The following is a 16,762-nucleotide window of genomic DNA, read 5'->3' as shown; positions in this document are numbered from 1 at the left end:
ACTGTGAATGGTATCCAGCCATACGCCAGTACTTCATGAGGGATAAACATCCTTTGTAGGAAAACTTTAGTTTAGTTCCAGGTTTCTTAATTTGCACAAAAAGACAACATAAAAACTAACCTTTCAAACGACGTTTTTGCACAAAAACAAAACCTTCCCCACATTCGTGTTGCATTATGGGTAAATGGTCACCAATTTCGACCCCAGTGCCTCACTGTAGCCTGCGAACGCAGACGTATTTCCGGCCGTGAAGCGACGGCCGGAAATACGTCTGCGTTCGCAGGCTAGCCTCACTGCAGTCGGGTCTCGATCGCGGGCGATCGCGGGTGACTAAATTTTGTGTAGAGGAGGGAACAATGGCTCGTTATGATAGTTTTTAATAAGAGGTAGCGGACAAACGTTATTTAAGGAGAGAATCTTTTACTCAGCATAAATACAAAAGCATCGCGCTCAAGGGGTATGTAAAAATGAAATGTAACTTACATGTTAAAAATGGCAGTGTACAAGTTACACTAGTCAAGCCCTGTAGTGGAAGAGAGGAAGACCTCGCAACACATGGCCGCGTAATCTAGAGAAGGATATAAGGAACTGTGGGTTTATCTGGACTCATTTTGAGAAGCTAGCACAGGAGCGTTGGAGTGAAATTATTGGTGGTCTATGCTCCAAGAGGAGCATTGTGCATTGTACTGAGTAAAAATAAGTTCCACACAGCTGCTTTTAAGTTGTAAAAAAGATCAAAGAGGACATAATTGTGTCTACACTACTGATTTTAAAAGAGAAATGTGTGTAAAAAAAAAATAGAAAATATCGCAGTTCTGAGAAGCAGTCCAGGGGCCTCATTTAATTTGCGCGTCCCAGCAATCCATGCAGGGCGTATACAGTTGCAGATCTAGAGTGCAAAGACGTTTAACCCAATAAAGGTCAATAGACAACCTGAGCTGGTGGCTACACAAATTGTTATGATTGTGTCAGTGAGCTTTCAAACAAAAAGAAACCATTAAACCAAGCGTGAAGTTAGAGACTATTGATGCATTTATAACCTGTTCAGGTGCCTGTTGTGTTCTCATTATATCACTACTGTTTGTTTGAGCATAAATTAGTAATTTCCCGCTGTCCGTGCCTCGAAACCTTTTTTCTATTTTCTTTCTTTTTTTTGAAAACAAAAAAGAAAGATGCGACCTGGCTGGAAATTTGCTTTGTTTGTGTTCATAGCAGGGGCGCTTTGTCAATGTAAGTATTTGCTAGTCAGGGCTCGTGAATACCTCCAAGTATGTTCTTGGTCTCTTGCCTTGTCAGTGGAATGAGGGAGGATAACTTGACTGATATTGGCTGGTAGTCTGCAATCCCGCCACAAGTTTATGGGTGTTTTTGTTTTGAATCATGGGCATCGCACATTGTTGGCTAAACACTGGAAACATTTCTCGTGTCGACTTCAAGATATTGGCGATTATATGTGACACACGGAAAATCTTTAATATTAATTCAAATGGAGGTTTTATGGTTGGACTTAGAAAAGTCATCGAAACATTACATTTTGTGGTGACCTGGTGATCAGACATTGAATACGACAGGACGTTTGATGTGCATTTGATGTGGGTACGATTCTAACCTGGTTTTGAAGTCTTTATAGCAAGCTTGAAACTTTTCAGATCATTATTACCACAAACTAGTCGGCGGATCAATGGCCAATCAGAAATCCCATTTGTGACCATATGCAGGCTAAGATACATTTAGACTGACAAATTTTTACATTTATAGTTCATTTGTAATTATATTAGTTGAACATCACATTGCTTTGGACGTAGTTTAAAGGCTTTTCAAGAAGGCTCTCACATTTGGATACGTTTGTCACTCTGCTCGCATCATAGCACTACTTTGAGAGCTTAAGGGGTTGAAATGAAACTCAATTAAGGACGGTGCCTACTAAAACCGAAGTATTTTTGTGTGGTTTATGACTTTGCGAGAAAAGCAGATCTTAGCAAGACCTATTGGAATCCAAAAAGAAAATTGGGGGTAACCACGCATTTTTCAGAGATAATTGAGCAATAATATCTCTAAAAAACGCCAAAATATAAAGCAATGTATGGGATTTTTTCCTAAATTGAAGCTTAATTATCTCTGAAAAATGCATGGTTACCCCCAATTTTCTTTTGAGATACCAAAAGCATTTGGTAAGTTCTGCTTTATCCGTATAGTTTTAAACCGCGCAAAAATATTCCTGTATTAGTAGGCACCACCCATAGGAAACCCGAGTATCTCGCGATGCGCAGAACGTATGCGCAGTAACAATAGTAGGCACCGTCCTTAAAAAGGCACTCGAAATACGTACTAAACAATCTCGTAAACCGTTTTAACTGAATAAGTACATATTTATTGATATTTTAAAGGCACACAACCCAAGAAGGCGAAAACAAAGTTATTCAAGAAACTATCACACGTTGGACGATTCCATAAAGGTCGGTGACCTTCAACATTCTTTGTAGATTAATATTGTTTACTATTTTAACTTCTCAGATGAAAATCTGTCATGTTGTGCTTAATTTTTTCACTATCTCCTTTTCGTTTGATTCAAACCATTGTCGGCATTATCCGTTAATTAAATCGTCTGGTGGGTTCGTTAGAAATAACATTAACTGAAACAACAACAAAAATACATTGAGCTTAAGTCACTTGACTTATTTAACAGTTTTTCGCAATAGCGATTCTCTTTCATATGAACTTGAAACCAACTCAAACACTTGTAGGACAAAGTGGAGTAGTGGAATAGTTGTTTTACAGTACGCTCAACCACGGGCTAAAATGCCAATAACCAAACAGAAAGTGAGGGCAAGAAAGTTAGCAGAGCTGCCATTTTCCTATTTGTTTTGAAAACGCGGGCTTACCAAATACCGTGGTGGTGCTGATGTATTACGTCATATGCCCCGAGTAAGGAACGAATCAGATTACTGAAAACTGCAACATCCCGGTGGTGTTAGTAGACGATTTAAGGGCCACAATTTCTTGGGCATGGTATAATAGGTGATATCCCATGGCAGCTAAGCCAATCAAATCTCTGGAATTGCATTATCCAATCATGTTCAGTTTTTGATAAATATATTGTACAAGGTAGTTCTAACTCCTTATTATATCCATTTTGAAATCACTGGTGATCCCTGCAATCTGATTGGTTCTCAACAGTGCGATTTATTCCCAAATTACACCATTTTTGCTCTAAATCGCATCCTTTCTTTAGCCCTCAAAATGGAAATGAAGTAACAAAAATAGAATATTAATATTGACAATGATACTCTGTGATTTCAAAATAGGCGTAATAAAGTGGTAATGGAACTTTGTGTCGTGCAATTTTGGTCTGAAATCATACTTGTGATTTGAAATCAAACTCGCGCTGCGCGCTCGTTCGATTTTGAAATCACGCGTATGATTTCAGACCAAATTGCACTCCACTCAGTTCAATTACCATTATTAATTGTATGATTGCAATCCTTGTGACGATTCTACGCAGGAGAAAACCAGAATTTTACTTTAAAGATAAGGAAAGGGCTGTCAGACGGTGTGCATCTATGTTGGTGGTCGGGCGCGTGTGCAACCAGAAATAATTGAAATAGTAGATTGTGAAAAAGGCCGGTTTCTATCACGTTAGTTTTTCAAATGGAGATTTTAATCCCCCTCCCACCTCCTGGATCCGGCCTGTTCAATTGATAGTTATTAAGTGGTTATTAAGTGGTGCTAAATTTAATCTCTCTGTTTTTTGTGCTTTAGCTTCTCGACCAAAAACCGAGCATGGGCAGAAGAAGACTGAAGTTCAAGCCACACAAGAACAAATGGCGGGTAATGATAAGAACACTATGACAAACCAAGCTAACGTGTTGGACATTAACTATATAATCAGAGAACTCCAACACGTGAACGCGATTTCCAGCGGTTTGCAATCTTCCTCCCAACGGAGAAATTAAAGGCTAGTCCGCAATGTGGGTTCGAAATCGAGCATACCCAACTCCAGACCATAGGTAAACTTGCTGGAAGGTTATCTTCCAATGCTGATTTAGACTGGGGAGTCTGGGGATGGCCACCAAAGTGTAAATGAATAAAAAGCGGTCACACCGTTTACCAGCTGTAAAGGGCTGTTTATACAGGCGATTTTTAGAACAGATTTTTTAGAAAAAAAATTGTAGGCGATGTTAAAGGCAATTTCAAATCGCCTGTGAAATGTATTGGCGTTTTTAGTTGCGGTTTGTTCATGTTTTTTGAATGCAATTTGGGTGCTATTCTTGGTTTTCACATGACGTCATAAAAAACTGAAATTCATAACTAAACACAATTTTGGATTTTTATCTTCATCACATATAAGAAAATCTAAATTTCCATCGGCTTGCTTGTTTTCAGCGGGATAGCATTCTTTGTTTTGAAAATAGAGCAGTTTGAATTTTAGATTTTTGCGCCGTGCGTGACAGAAGGATTGCTGCTCTAAACATGTCACGTACATGAAAACATCGATCCGTCTCGTGTTTTTTTTTTAAGTCTGATAAGCTAACATGTAATAGAAGCGTTAATGTCAATGTGTGAAAGTTCAGCAGAGAGAAGAAAGGCTTTGAAATAGCCAAGGTAAACTCCAGATGTTTTAACTGGTTTCCGGCCGCCATGTTGGTGCCCATCAGACGGGGCACCAACATGGCGTCCCATACTAAACTCTGTAATTTTCCGTGGTACATTTTCTCGAATAACTTGATTAGGAGATATCGCACAGCCCTGTGGCTTTCACACGTTGTTTATGTATCACTCTTCTACAACATATCAATTTCTTGACTTAATCTATTGAATGGTTGAGGATTTTATTTTTTCCCTTGCGTGACGATGTGTGAGGTGAAAACCACCTATTTTGATTTGTTGCGCAGACGTACGTGGAATTCGAACGGCGCATACGATAGGAGCATAAAACTACAGTCGTACCTCTACTAACGGCCATCTCTCCACAACGGCCACCTCTCTATAACGGCCACTTTTTTTGTCCCGGCGGACAGTCCATACATTAGCTCTTGTTTAAACCTCTCTATAATGGCCACCCTCTACAACGGCAACGGCCACTAAATTGTGTTCCCAACTGCCAAAATAACCTCTCGACAACGGCCAGTACAGTACTTTTTTGTAAAAACCTTTTTTATAAACTGATGCAGTAATCGACATTTGTCTTCGGAACATTACGTTTCTGTATCCATTTAATGATATACGTATTTTGATTGTGTTCCATTTATATGCTGCAGTAAGGATAAATTGTCTACAATAACATAGTGAATGTTGCGAACCTTGCTCGTTTCGCCTTGTTAAGATTTTGATTCAAGACTTTATTTACGTTTTATTGTGTATTTTATCTTTTTATATTATTTAACAGTAAGCATGAACTTGGCACAATAAACATGTTGTACTTCCAGAAAAAAAAGGTGTCATATTACACCCCTACCTCCCCATAACGGCCACCTCTCTACAACGGCCACTTTCATTTGTCCCCAAGGTGGCCGTTCAGCATGAAATCGCAGCGAAGTTCCTCAGTGGTTGTAGAAGCAATTTGAAATTGCTCTTAAAATCGCCGTTAAGACGATTGGTCAGGTGTGATTGCCTTGATTTTTTCATCCACAGCAATGCAAAATCCGGAGGGTTTACAGCCCTCTGACGCAGAGGTACTAAACAATCTTCAGAACTATAACAAGCACTACATCAACAACGAAATGGCAGCCGAGACTGGTAATAATTTAATCTAGGATATCTCTAAAACCAGATGTATTCACATCCGGCCTGTCAAATCATAACAAACGCAATATCGAATGTGACCGTTCTGTCTTTGAAACGGGAATTGAGAAGGGAGCGAGAGCGAGACATCGTGCAATTTTGTCCATTCAAAGTATTTTTTTACCCGCCACACTCTCGGTATTCCGTTTTTCTGGAATTCCTCCATAAAGATAAATTCAATGATTGATTTCGGCTGGGATCTTTGTCCGTTGAACTCATACGCAACAATATAGTATCCCAGCACTTGCTGGTGGTAAAATAAATGTAATAATAAATGGCGTAACTTTCTATCTTTTGTTTTTTCAGCGCTTCTGGCAGACAACGGGATTGATGATGACTCGGCGCTGAAAATCTCCAATATGGCGGCTTTACCCAATGGAATGCCTCCTGCAGTCGCAGGAGCTAACACAGCAATCAAAGCCAAAATCAACGTTAATGCGCATGCTCAGGAAGACGAACCCGCTGACCACTCAAGGGCTTCAAATGAACAACAGGGGACACAACAGGGTGGTTACGATCCTAACGCGTACCTCTTCGACGCAAACTCGTGGCCTGAATACTCTATACACGATTCCGACTACAGTCATTTCCACGCTGTAGAGATGAACAACATGAACGGGGAAAACACGGACATGCCTCCGATGTACGACAAGCTTAACGATTCTCCAGGCATGGGTGCCCAGAACATGGGGAGTGAGGGAGGTATGGAATATCCAGGGGGTCAGAGATTCCCACAGGGGAAGCCCGGTGGGGCAATGTTTAATGATGAAGTGAAGGAAGCGAAAGGAAAACCATTGCAGAGCAGGCCTAAAGAAGAAAGCTTTGAAGACAAACCTGGTAGTGCAAATAACCCAGGAAACTCTGGTGAAGAGAAGCCTGCTGACAGCGGAGGAGATATTGGGGCAAACAAGTCAGAGGATAGTGCAAAGCCTGTAGAGAAAGACGCTCAACAGAGGCTTCAGAAAACAGAGAACAGCACCCCAGCAGCCAGTGACATGGCTACCCAAAAACAGCAACAATCTCAGCCTCAAAAGCAGCAGCAGCAGGAGGCGAAAGGCACCCCTGCAAAGCTGGCAGCCTCTGTCGCCCAAGCTGCAGCCTCCTTACCTCCCAAGGCGATCGCCTCTTTAGTCAGTAGTCTAGTGGCAGGTGGGAAGACTGCGGAGGCCACAACAGGTCACGGTCAAGGTCAAATCCAGAAGAACGTAGTGGGGACTGCTTCCCAGTCTCTCATCCCTCAAGATATCAATCCGGCAGGAGAGGTCACCCAGGCTGCTGCAAAGCATAAGATTGAAAACCCAAGGAAGCACTAACAATACAGTTCTTAATTTCATAAACTTACCATCTCAAACGTTAGAACGATGACGATAGATAGTTTGAAGAAACAGCACGATTTCTTAAAGTAGACTGAAAAGGCCAGCTAATCAAATCATTTGCCATGTTTATAGATTCCAGTCCTAGAAGAAACCGTTAAATTATGTGTGATGCAGAAACGACACAAATTAGCCCTTTGAATTTACGAAATGGCCGAGTGTAGGTTTAGAAAGCGCTGATTTGTACACTTAACAGTTCGATAATTTAAAATTGATACAAAAGGAACAAAAAAGAATAAAACCACAATTTCTTCGAAAAGTGTGGTGTGATTTGACGGGATACACAGCAAAACTTTATTTTTTTGTAAAAGCGACAATCGATACTGCACAAGAGATTATGAATGAAAGAAATGAGATTTTTTATCTGCAGTTCACAAACACAGTCGAGCCTCCCAGTGCGACCACCTCTCGTAAACGACCACTTTTCCGAAATACATAAATTTTCCTTGTCAAGTAACTATCAGTTGAACCTTGTAGGCGACTATCTCTTGTGAGCGACCACGACCAATATTTTACCCTGCGAGCAGCGCCTACTTCCGGTGCGCGCAGGCCTTTTGGGCTGATGGTTTAAAATTTGTCTTTTTGTTTTTAACTTCTGGTAAGTGAACACGTGACTGATCCCATCTCTCTCTCGTCCGCAGATGCTCCTTTACAAAAAAGGAGGGAAAAGGAAATGGAAAGAAAAATGGAAATTGAGTAAAAGGGAGCGCGGGGGCCGAGTGGAAGAGATCGTGTCCCTTTTTTGTCTCCGCTCGAGCGTGAAACAGGCCTCTAAAGAGGAGAGAGATCCCATCTCACGAGCAGCGGAAACTAATTAATTCCACGCCGTACAACTTAACTTGTTTAGCACAGAACTGCTATATTGTGGTACGGCGATTTTGCCTTTAAAGCCGTCAAACAGCGTTGAAAGATTATGGGGTGTTTGGAAACTATATCAGAACAGAAATCTCTTTCCGAGACGGCAGAGATTGAAATGCCAGAGTAGGCAATGAAAGCAAACATACTTTTTGAACTAATCCGGAGCGAGCCCACAAGAAAAAGGTTGCACTAATGACTTTCTCCCGTGTGGAAACTGGAACCGATTGCGCTTCTCCCGCGTCTACCCTCGCTTAGCTCCGATTGTGTTTTCCCGCGCTTAGTTCCGTTTTCGGTTTTTCCCGCGCTTAGCAGCGAATCCACTATTTCCCTTGGAACGGCCTCGCGTTTAAGAGCGGATGTCTGTAAATATCAACCAGAGGTGTGCAATAGCGAAAAATTCAAAATTCTCAAAAAAATTCACAACATAGCCCACGGTAAACTATTGCAAGAAATACATGTTTTACTTCGATCCGATAATTATTTTTGATGTGAGGCTATGATCTTGAATCCACCGCTCCTGAACCGGGTTTTCGGTGTCTGACACCACATGTTGCGAAGACCTTGTTTTAAAAATCAAACCAGTTTTGTTCCAAACAAAAAACATCCAGTCTGATAAAGTACATAATTATGAACATCATGAATGGTATCTTACTCATCTGAAGTGAAAATTAAATATTTAGGAGATTTTTCAATATTTACAATTTTTTAAGCGATTTCTCGTGATGCCAAATTGACAAATTTGCGAGGCTAAAATCATCAACTGGTACATGGCGTTGAGGATAAAGATTTACACCACGTGAAAGAGCATCATTTCTTCTTATAAAATCCGCTTTCAAAACTATGGGCAACACAGAAGAAAATTTTTGAGGCCGCGAATTACAAGTAGTACTTTAGTGAAATTTGAGCTTTTCTGTCACGGCATTCCGTTGCTAAAACTCAGATAAACACAACATGAAAACGTTTCAAGCAACAATGGTTTATTAATTCTTGCTACAGGGCACTGCCTGTGCATGACCTATGCTTGTAAGACTATTTTCCTTGGTTTTCTATCTTTAAGGGGCAGTGTCAAAAGATTTTAGCGGAGTTCAAAAGCCGTACACGGGTAAGCTTACGTTGTCAACCGGTCGCAACACTAGTAAATATGGAATAAAATGAAACCAGGACTTCTTTCATTCAATCTTACTTTGAAAAAAATGGAGCAAATAGCTAAGAGTGCTATATAATTCATACCTTTGAGCGGCCACACTGGATGTTTAAGAAATATGGGACATCAGTAGAGGAAACATCGTAACACCTTACTGGCCGTTTTATACATTTGGTCACAAAGGTTGTGTTACATACATTTCACCGGTAGACCGCTGACCTTGCACTTACGTACGCCCTTGTCCACGGGATAGAAATCGATGTTTCGTCCAGTTAGACCCCAAAGGCAATTAATTATATAATAAGTTCAAAGTGAGATTACGGTTTTGGGTTACCACAATTTTATCTGGTTGCGTCTACACTCGCGCAGTTGTTTTGATTTTAGATAAAGTTTTTCAAATTTTAGTCTAACGTAGCCTGCGAATACAGCCGCCTCTCATCGCTCCCGTCCCCGAGGGGCGTTTCGCGAGGCTACCATGAGTTAAAAGCAATGTGACTGTCTAGTTCATCTGGATAAGACCTAATTTTTAATTTATTGTTCACACAAATTGTCTGTTGTATGATAGTTTTCATACGATAAAAGATAGTTCATCCATCAGTAATGGAATTTGAGCAGACAAAGTATGGTTTCTTTTGGCCTTAATGGGTCAAAGTAAGAACACGATCCAACAAGATCATGTTGCCTGAATATATGGTGCTATGCTCTGAATTTTTAGGCCCCGTTTATATGGAGAAAAGTTGTCCCGGGTAGAAGGGTCACCCGCCTACCCGAGCTACCCTGGGCGAGCCAACTTTTCCTACATTTCCTTACAAAACTTGGCGAACCGTTTACATGAGAAACAAAAAGTTGGCTCGGCTAGAAGGGTGACCCGCCTAGCCGGATCACCCTTTTGCGATGGTAGGGTCACCCTCCTAGCCGGGCCAACTTTTCTCCATATAACACTTTGGCGCGCCTAGCCGGGTCAACCCCGTCAAGGCGAGACAATCAGAGCATGCGCGAGCTCTGTTGTCATTGGGAATGTGCGAGTTCAATGCCACCGACTTCAACGCCGACAAAGTCAAAATATATGAAAAGGTATATAAATCATTTGGCGTTTAGTGTTATCAAGTCATGCCACAACACACGCTTGTATCTCAGTTTTGTGTGATTACGGACTTAACAACAGGCGAAATTCAACGCGAAAAGAACTTGAAGTGTCACGCGGTTAGATTCAGTCAACCACGACTTGTGTAGCCTTTGCAAACCGATTTTGCCCGGCAAGTTTTAACTTCAGAATTGTTTAACTTGGTTTCAAAAACCATAGGAACCAGAATTTCTTGGGTATAAAAAGCCAACGTTTGTAAACTTAAGAAAAACAACCGATTTGATTTGCAGACTTCGAGGCGGTTTTTTTTTTTTTTCGCATGTTTTCATGATCTCTTGACGGTCAGCTCTTGGCTCGGGCAAAAGGGTCAACTTTTTTCTCATATAAACGCTCGCTAAAGTTGACTCGGCTGGGAGGGTGACCCTCTTGCCCGGGACAACTTTTCTCCATATAAACAGGGCCTTACAGTACTTGCGAAAGCCGACAGGCACTAATATCGAGGTCATCTTGTGGATAAGTCTAGATTACACAAATGTGATGCCCCGATCTCCCTTCGTTTGCTTGAAATGATTAGCTGCCCAACTTGGTGGGACCGGCACAGAATCGGTTTAGGCAGCGCCGTCAGATGCCATAAGCATCTCGATGTCTTGAGCAAATAGACCTGATTAGATGGCTGTCATCGATTTCGAAGATATCAAGGGAAATTTTGCCCTGAAGTTTAGTCAGTTAGTTTTGTCACTTTGTAGAACTGGCTTTACAGCCAAAGGAGCGTAAAAATAAAAAAATAAATAAATAACTTTTAGTTACCCTCGGCAGTGTTTATAGCACAAGTGCTAGTGGGGCCGAGCATTAAACTTCATAAAGAAATAATAGCGTAGCTGTGCCGTCCAGGCTGTGAAACCCTGGCCCTCTTTCTAACAAAAATTGCTCCCCCTACGCTCCTCCCTTATTCCTACTGACAATGTACTGTGGTCGACTGTAGCAGGTGTGAGTCGTACTGCAGGAAATATTGGGGAAAATAGGGACGACAGAGGTGACGCAACCCCCTTTCTTACCCCGCCGCCTCCCCACTAAGCTCCCCATTCTTTACGTCAGGAAACTGTAACAGTGACAAAGCACAGGGCCAAATAACTTTTAAAAAAAAATCACTTAAAATCGTAAATGTGTGTGGATGTAATAACCAGTAATTCAAAATCAAATTGCAAGCGTTATTAAAGGTAATTCTTATTTAAGGTCAGGAGGTTTGCGTTACATTAATTCGATACCTGCTCTGCCTATGAGAAGCTCCGCCTCAGTTTTCAGCGTTCAGTCAGCAAACCCAGTGGCCCTTAGATAGTTTCGAATGTCTGTTGTACAATCTCTGATTGGAATACATTGGGTATTCGCTGGATTTCCAACACTTTGTCCACATTGTCCTCCAACACTCACACAATACCATTTCGGCTCAATTTGTTTGAACGCCGTGAAACCAGAATCGAGCATTAAAGTTGGATTGCAGAGCAAAATAAACAAACTGAAGCGATCTGAATACCAACGTGGGCTAACTGCACGTTTAGAAAGTTCAGTGACAGAAGATACAGCTCACAAGTAAATCGCAGTTACAGTTTGTATCGAAGGGGCAGTGAAAAATTACCCTTGGCACGCGCCCGGGGGGTACCATTCGAGCAGAGGCCCTTTGATCTTCCTAGATAAGTCGAAGGGCCTCTGCTCGCAGGGTACCCGGGGGTGAACCTTTATATAAAAATTGACGGGGGTGATCGTAGCTTTCGGGGGTTAAAATTCGTGGTTTGGTACCTGTCAAAGGTATGGCGGTACCTTTTAGCCAGTTTTAGGGTATTGAGCGAAAACATATAAGAGAAAGTTATTATAAATATCAGTCAACTGTCACTAAGCGTATTCATTTTAGAATTGGTACCACTAAGTGGGAAAATTATACAGACCACGGCTACAAAACAAATTCTGGTACTTTTTAGTGGTACTTTTTTAAAATCTATGACGATTTGATATAGGAGTCCCCCTCCCCCTGGGGGCAAATGGTCTGCGCAAACTGTAACGCAATCTCTGCCGTTAAACGTATTTTTAAATCGCGGCAAGATGCATGTATCGTTCATCGTTCCTGATTGATGTGATGGTTTCTACAATGTACAGAAAGCTCGCTAAAAAGGTATGAATTACGTAGCACTTGTAGCTATTGTTTCATTTGTTCTAAAGTAAGATTCAATGCAAAACATTCTGGTCCGAATTCAAAACGTTGACTATGTAAACTGACCTTTGTGACCTTTATACGCTTTTGAACTCGGGGTCTAATAAAACTGCTACAATCTTTTGTGCCTGCCCGAAATGATTAAAAACCATGGAAAGTAATATTATGAACGTGGGCCATAACCTATAGCAAGTACCAACAAACAATTGTTGTTTGAAACGTTTTCATGTTGTGTTTATCTGAGTTTTAGCATCGGAATGCCGTGACAGAAAAGTTCAAATTTCACTAAAGTACTACTTGTAATTCGCGGCCTCAAAAATCTCCTTTTGTGTTGCCCATAGTTTTGAAAGCGGATTTTATAAGAAGAAATGATGCTCTTTCACGTGGTGTAAATCTTTATCCTCAACGCCATGTACCAGTTGATGATTTTAGCCTCGCAAATTTGTCAATTTGGCATCACGAGAAATCGCTCAAAAAATTGTAAATATTGAAAAATCTCCTAAATATTTAATTTTCACTTCAGATGAGTAAGATACCATTCATGATGTTCATAATTATGTACTTTATCAGACTGGATGTTTTTTGTTTGGAACAAAACTGGTTTGATTTTTAAAACAAGGTCTTCGCAACATGTGGTGTCAGACACCGAAAACCCGGTTCAGGAGCGGTGAATTCAAGATCATAGCCTCACGTCAAAAATAATTATCGGATCGAAGTAAAACATGTATTTCTTGCAATAGTTTACCGTGGGCTATGTTGTGAATTTTTTTGAGAATTTTGAATTTTTCGCTATTGCACACCTCTGGTTGATATTTACAGACATCCGCTCTTAATAGTCTTTTACCGTCAGCACTCGATTTACTGCCCGGGACGCTAATTTCATTTTGGGATGGAGACAGGTCGTTTTTCTTTTTGACATACAGCTATTTCAATTAACGTTATCGGATTAAAATCAAGCTAAAAGACAAGACCGCAATGTTTTGTGGGATTATTTTTTATGAATAATTTCATCAAAATCATCCCTGCACGTGCAGGTCATTGTACTGCTAATTACAACCTATTGTTTTCTCCAGGAATCACTGATTTTGATGATTTTATTCTTAAAATCCCACGTAAACTTTCGGTCTTGTCTTTTAGCTTCATGCTTTGAACCGACAACGTTAGTTGAAAGGACTGTATACACAGTGAACAAACAAGATAGAGTAGTTAGAACAGGAAAACACGAAGCAGACGGTATTCGTCTTATTTAATTTTGGAACCAATACCTTTTTCGAAATGAACAGAATACTGCCCCACTATCTTTGAAGGAGAAAAACGATTCCCCGAAGCCGACATAAATGCGAGTAACAAACACTATCACAAACTACTCCTTTTTTTGCTACAGGCAACTTTAATAAACCTCTTACAGATAATGATACCTTATATACTATGTACAGATATATGCATATAGATTTCTTGTAATTGTATCAAATCAAATCATTTTGATCGCTCTAATACGTACACGAAACTTTGCTAACAGACTCAAACAACCTTCACAGTATTTCTTTCAGAAAACTGTTTGTAGAACCAAACTTAAACAGGGCACCCAACTGCTCTTTTCGGTAGAATATCTGTCCGGGAAATGTTAATCATCATTGCTAGTTTTTTTTTAACTTGGTTATGAATGTCCAAAATTTGCAGAAATGCTAATTAACAAATCGACGGCAGTTTTCTATGGTCTATACTCTTACAGATGAAATAAAATGTTCAAAAACCACGAGCCGCAAGTGAGTGGTTTCACTGCTAAGTTTTGAACCTTTTTCAGCACGTGAGTGATTTCACTACCAAGTTTTGAACATTATTTTTTATGGCGTCATTTTAAATTATAGACCATAGAAAACTGCCGTCGATTTGTTATTTACAATAACAAGGAAAAGGTACAAGCGGAATTGGCTTTATTTAACGAAGTTAATTTTTACGTTTACTCTTATAGATAATAGCTACGAGCCAATCAGCGTGCGGGAATTTTGACAGTAAACTGTAAAAATCCGTTTAAATAGAAAAAAATTTTGCTCATTCTGCAATTCGGATTGATTTGTTTTTTTGAAAAACTAGCATTTTTCTTGTCAAATGTCACCTCAGACTTTTCCAATACGGGAAAATGGAAAATTAATTCATTTTGTTTTCGACAGGGCAAAAAAACAAAATGTGAAATAAAGCCAGCTACAATCTTGGACAATTCAAAGGACAAATTAACCGCCCCCCCCCCCCCCCCCCCCCAAATACAATAATGGAAAAATAGCGTGGTTTGCTTTACGTGTGTATTCATCATTGATTTGGGGGGAGGGAGGGGGGGGGGGAATTTCTATTTTCATTCTTTCCAAGACTGTAGTATTTTCGAAAAGTCAAAAAATTTTCTTCGATTTAAAAATTGAGCTAAAAATCAAAACAGATGGAACTGTGTTAGCGAACCAAAACATCCCAAGAACTTCCTTGGGTAACAGAAAATGACTTTTGAAGTATTTTTGTTAAAGTATCTCGTTGGGCGTCCCTGACACCTAGACACCGCTTATACACCTCATAATACAATAATAAATAGAAAGCATTTTGTTTCTATACAGTTACTGGAAGCCGTTACCTCAGACAGCTTGAGACGAACTATAAGTTGATAAAACTACCACTACAACCATATATAACCCACCTTGTTTAAATAAAACTTTTCACAATTTAGAGTGATCTTTCCTAACCTGAGAAATAGATTATGGAGTAGAGATTTCATGGCTGTGACTACCATCTTGAAAATACAGTATGACAAACATAGCGTGAAATACAGTGCTGCTTTGGAAACTGGTATCAATTTATTTCTAAACTGTTTTGAAAGTACTGACTTGACAAACTTGAAAGAGACTACAGTGAGAACTTGGAAACATTCAGCGGATATGAACTACCAGCGACCAACTATGAGGTTTTATCACATGATTCTCACCACTTCATGTCACGTGGCAAAACAAACTCCATCACTTTACAAAGGTTCCATGTGGGAATCAAAAGCGTTACAAAATCAATTTTGGAACCCGATTGGGTAACTGTTTTCAATTTGAACAACATGACAGGATCAAGCAGCAACATGTGTTAACATCTCAGTCACTGTTTAAGTTTTCTTTAAAACAGGGCTTCATGATTGCAGGAAAATGTACCACATACTGTACAAAAAAATCCCTTATCAAGTGGACCAATAATATAATGAATACTTGCAAATAAAATTTTATCAAAATTATTTGTCACTGGATTTCCACACAAGCATTGTATTTTGTGCCTTACATTTGCCATTTAGGTCTTGACACTGTTTCAGAGGTTAACCCTTAAACCCCTAATATCAAAGAACATATTCTCCTATCTTGTCCCCATTCTTTTCTTATAAAAGTATTGGGGAGAAGTTATTATATCAAGAAAAATCACCTTGGGTGATCATATCCTTAATTCTCATGACCTCAGGAATTGAATAAGCATTGATATTACAAGGAGAAATTTGACGCTGATCACTGTTAGAGCTTAAAAGGACAAATGTAATCACTTTAAAATGAAAGCAAAAACTCATTTAAATTTTATGATTATACTTGATATTATTATTATAAATTATTATTTTTTACAGTGCGACGCGCCTTACCGTAGCCACCCAACAAACTTTTTTTACAAGTTAACCAATCAGAGGGCGCGAAAGTATTTGACAAACACCGCCTCCTTGCAAACATATCGTCTGTAGTCTGCGTGTGACTGTAATCAAGTGAAGATGAGCGAGTTACACAACTGGCTTAAAAGTCTACCAGGCGGATTACACCTGGAGAGATGCAGCAAAGAATTTGAAATTCGTGGATTCAAAACTTTAAGCTCTCTGAAATACCTTCAAACCGGAGATATCGATGCGTTCTTCCCTTCGCCAGAAAAATTGCTTCTGGCCGAGAAACGTATACTGGAATGTGAAATCAAGGCCATCGTTGACACAGAAAACAAGAGATTGCCGCTGAAACCAGTGGAACTCTCGCAGAGGTTCAAAAGTAACAGTGGTACGAGTGCGAACTCCATTTATTCTGCTTTTCCCAGCCACTTACCGGCGACGCTCCCAACCGCGATGAATTCGCTCCCGCCTGTTTTAGCGACAACAACAGCCGCTCGCACTGTCGGATCCCCAGCAAACGCCCCACTGGAGAGAAAAGCAGCTGAAATGAAAGACAATTTACTGGTCCTCGAAGTACAGATTAGCAGTGCTTCTGGCGAACTACAGAAACTCAAAGCTCAGCAAGACGAATTTATGCCTTTAGCGGCCGTTCGTGGTCGGATTT

General features: G+C 40.2%; 2 protein-coding genes and 1 long non-coding RNA gene across 3 annotated transcripts in view; 1 reads left to right on the top strand and 2 right to left on the bottom strand.

Annotated features, from left to right (window-relative positions):
- LOC146485968 (putative lysosomal cobalamin transporter) overlaps nucleotides 1-166 on the bottom strand; it is an 18,681-nt gene extending 18,515 nt beyond the window's left edge. Inside the window, exons 1-2 of the mRNA XM_085102684.1 lie at nucleotides 121-166; nucleotides 1-51 (exon numbers count right to left, since the gene is read on the bottom strand). The exon at nucleotides 1-51 is cut by the window's left edge and continues 10 nt beyond it. Coding sequence (XP_084958810.1) covers nucleotides 1-51; nucleotides 121-164 — 95 coding nt within the window. The 5' untranslated portion in view covers nucleotides 165-166. The remainder of the gene's footprint in view (nucleotides 52-120) is intronic.
- A 905-nt stretch (nucleotides 167-1,071) lies between these two features.
- LOC146485967 (uncharacterized) lies at nucleotides 1,072-7,407 on the top strand. The gene is made up of 5 exons (XM_085102676.1): nucleotides 1,072-1,230; nucleotides 2,388-2,456; nucleotides 3,760-3,828; nucleotides 5,632-5,736; nucleotides 6,088-7,407. Exons 1-5 carry the CDS (start codon nucleotides 1,173-1,175, stop codon nucleotides 7,092-7,094), a joined length of 1,308 nt encoding a protein of 435 aa, XP_084958802.1. The 5' UTR covers nucleotides 1,072-1,172; the 3' UTR covers nucleotides 7,095-7,407.
- A 6,403-nt stretch (nucleotides 7,408-13,810) lies between these two features.
- On the bottom strand, nucleotides 13,811-16,065 carry LOC146485966 (uncharacterized). Its single transcript, XR_014861182.1, has 2 exons — nucleotides 15,068-16,065; nucleotides 13,811-15,035 (listed from the first exon to the last, which is right to left on the bottom strand). It is a non-coding gene; the product is annotated as an uncharacterized LOC146485966 (long non-coding RNA).
- Between the last annotated feature and the right edge of the window lie 697 nt (nucleotides 16,066-16,762).

The sequence above is a fragment of the Pavona decussata genome, unplaced genomic scaffold, assembly GCF_977016875.1.
Source record: "Pavona decussata unplaced genomic scaffold, jaPavDecu1.1 SCAFFOLD_23, whole genome shotgun sequence".
NCBI classification, from domain to species: Eukaryota; Metazoa; Cnidaria; class Anthozoa; order Scleractinia; family Agariciidae; genus Pavona; species Pavona decussata.
This window is presented reverse-complemented; position numbering and strand designations above follow the sequence as displayed.

Bases quoted from the DNA above. Each gene is read 5' to 3' on its own strand.
- LOC146485967 (XM_085102676.1), top strand. From the start codon at position 1,173: ATGCGACCTGGCTGGAAATTTGCTTTGTTTGTGTTCATAGCAGGGGCG. The intron at 2,457-3,759 runs GTCGGTGACCTT...TTTGTGCTTTAG, and splicing joins CGTTGGACGATTCCATAAAG to CTTCTCGACCAAAAACCGAG. The intron at 5,737-6,087 runs GTAATAATTTAA...TTGTTTTTTCAG, and splicing joins CGAAATGGCAGCCGAGACTG to CGCTTCTGGCAGACAACGGG.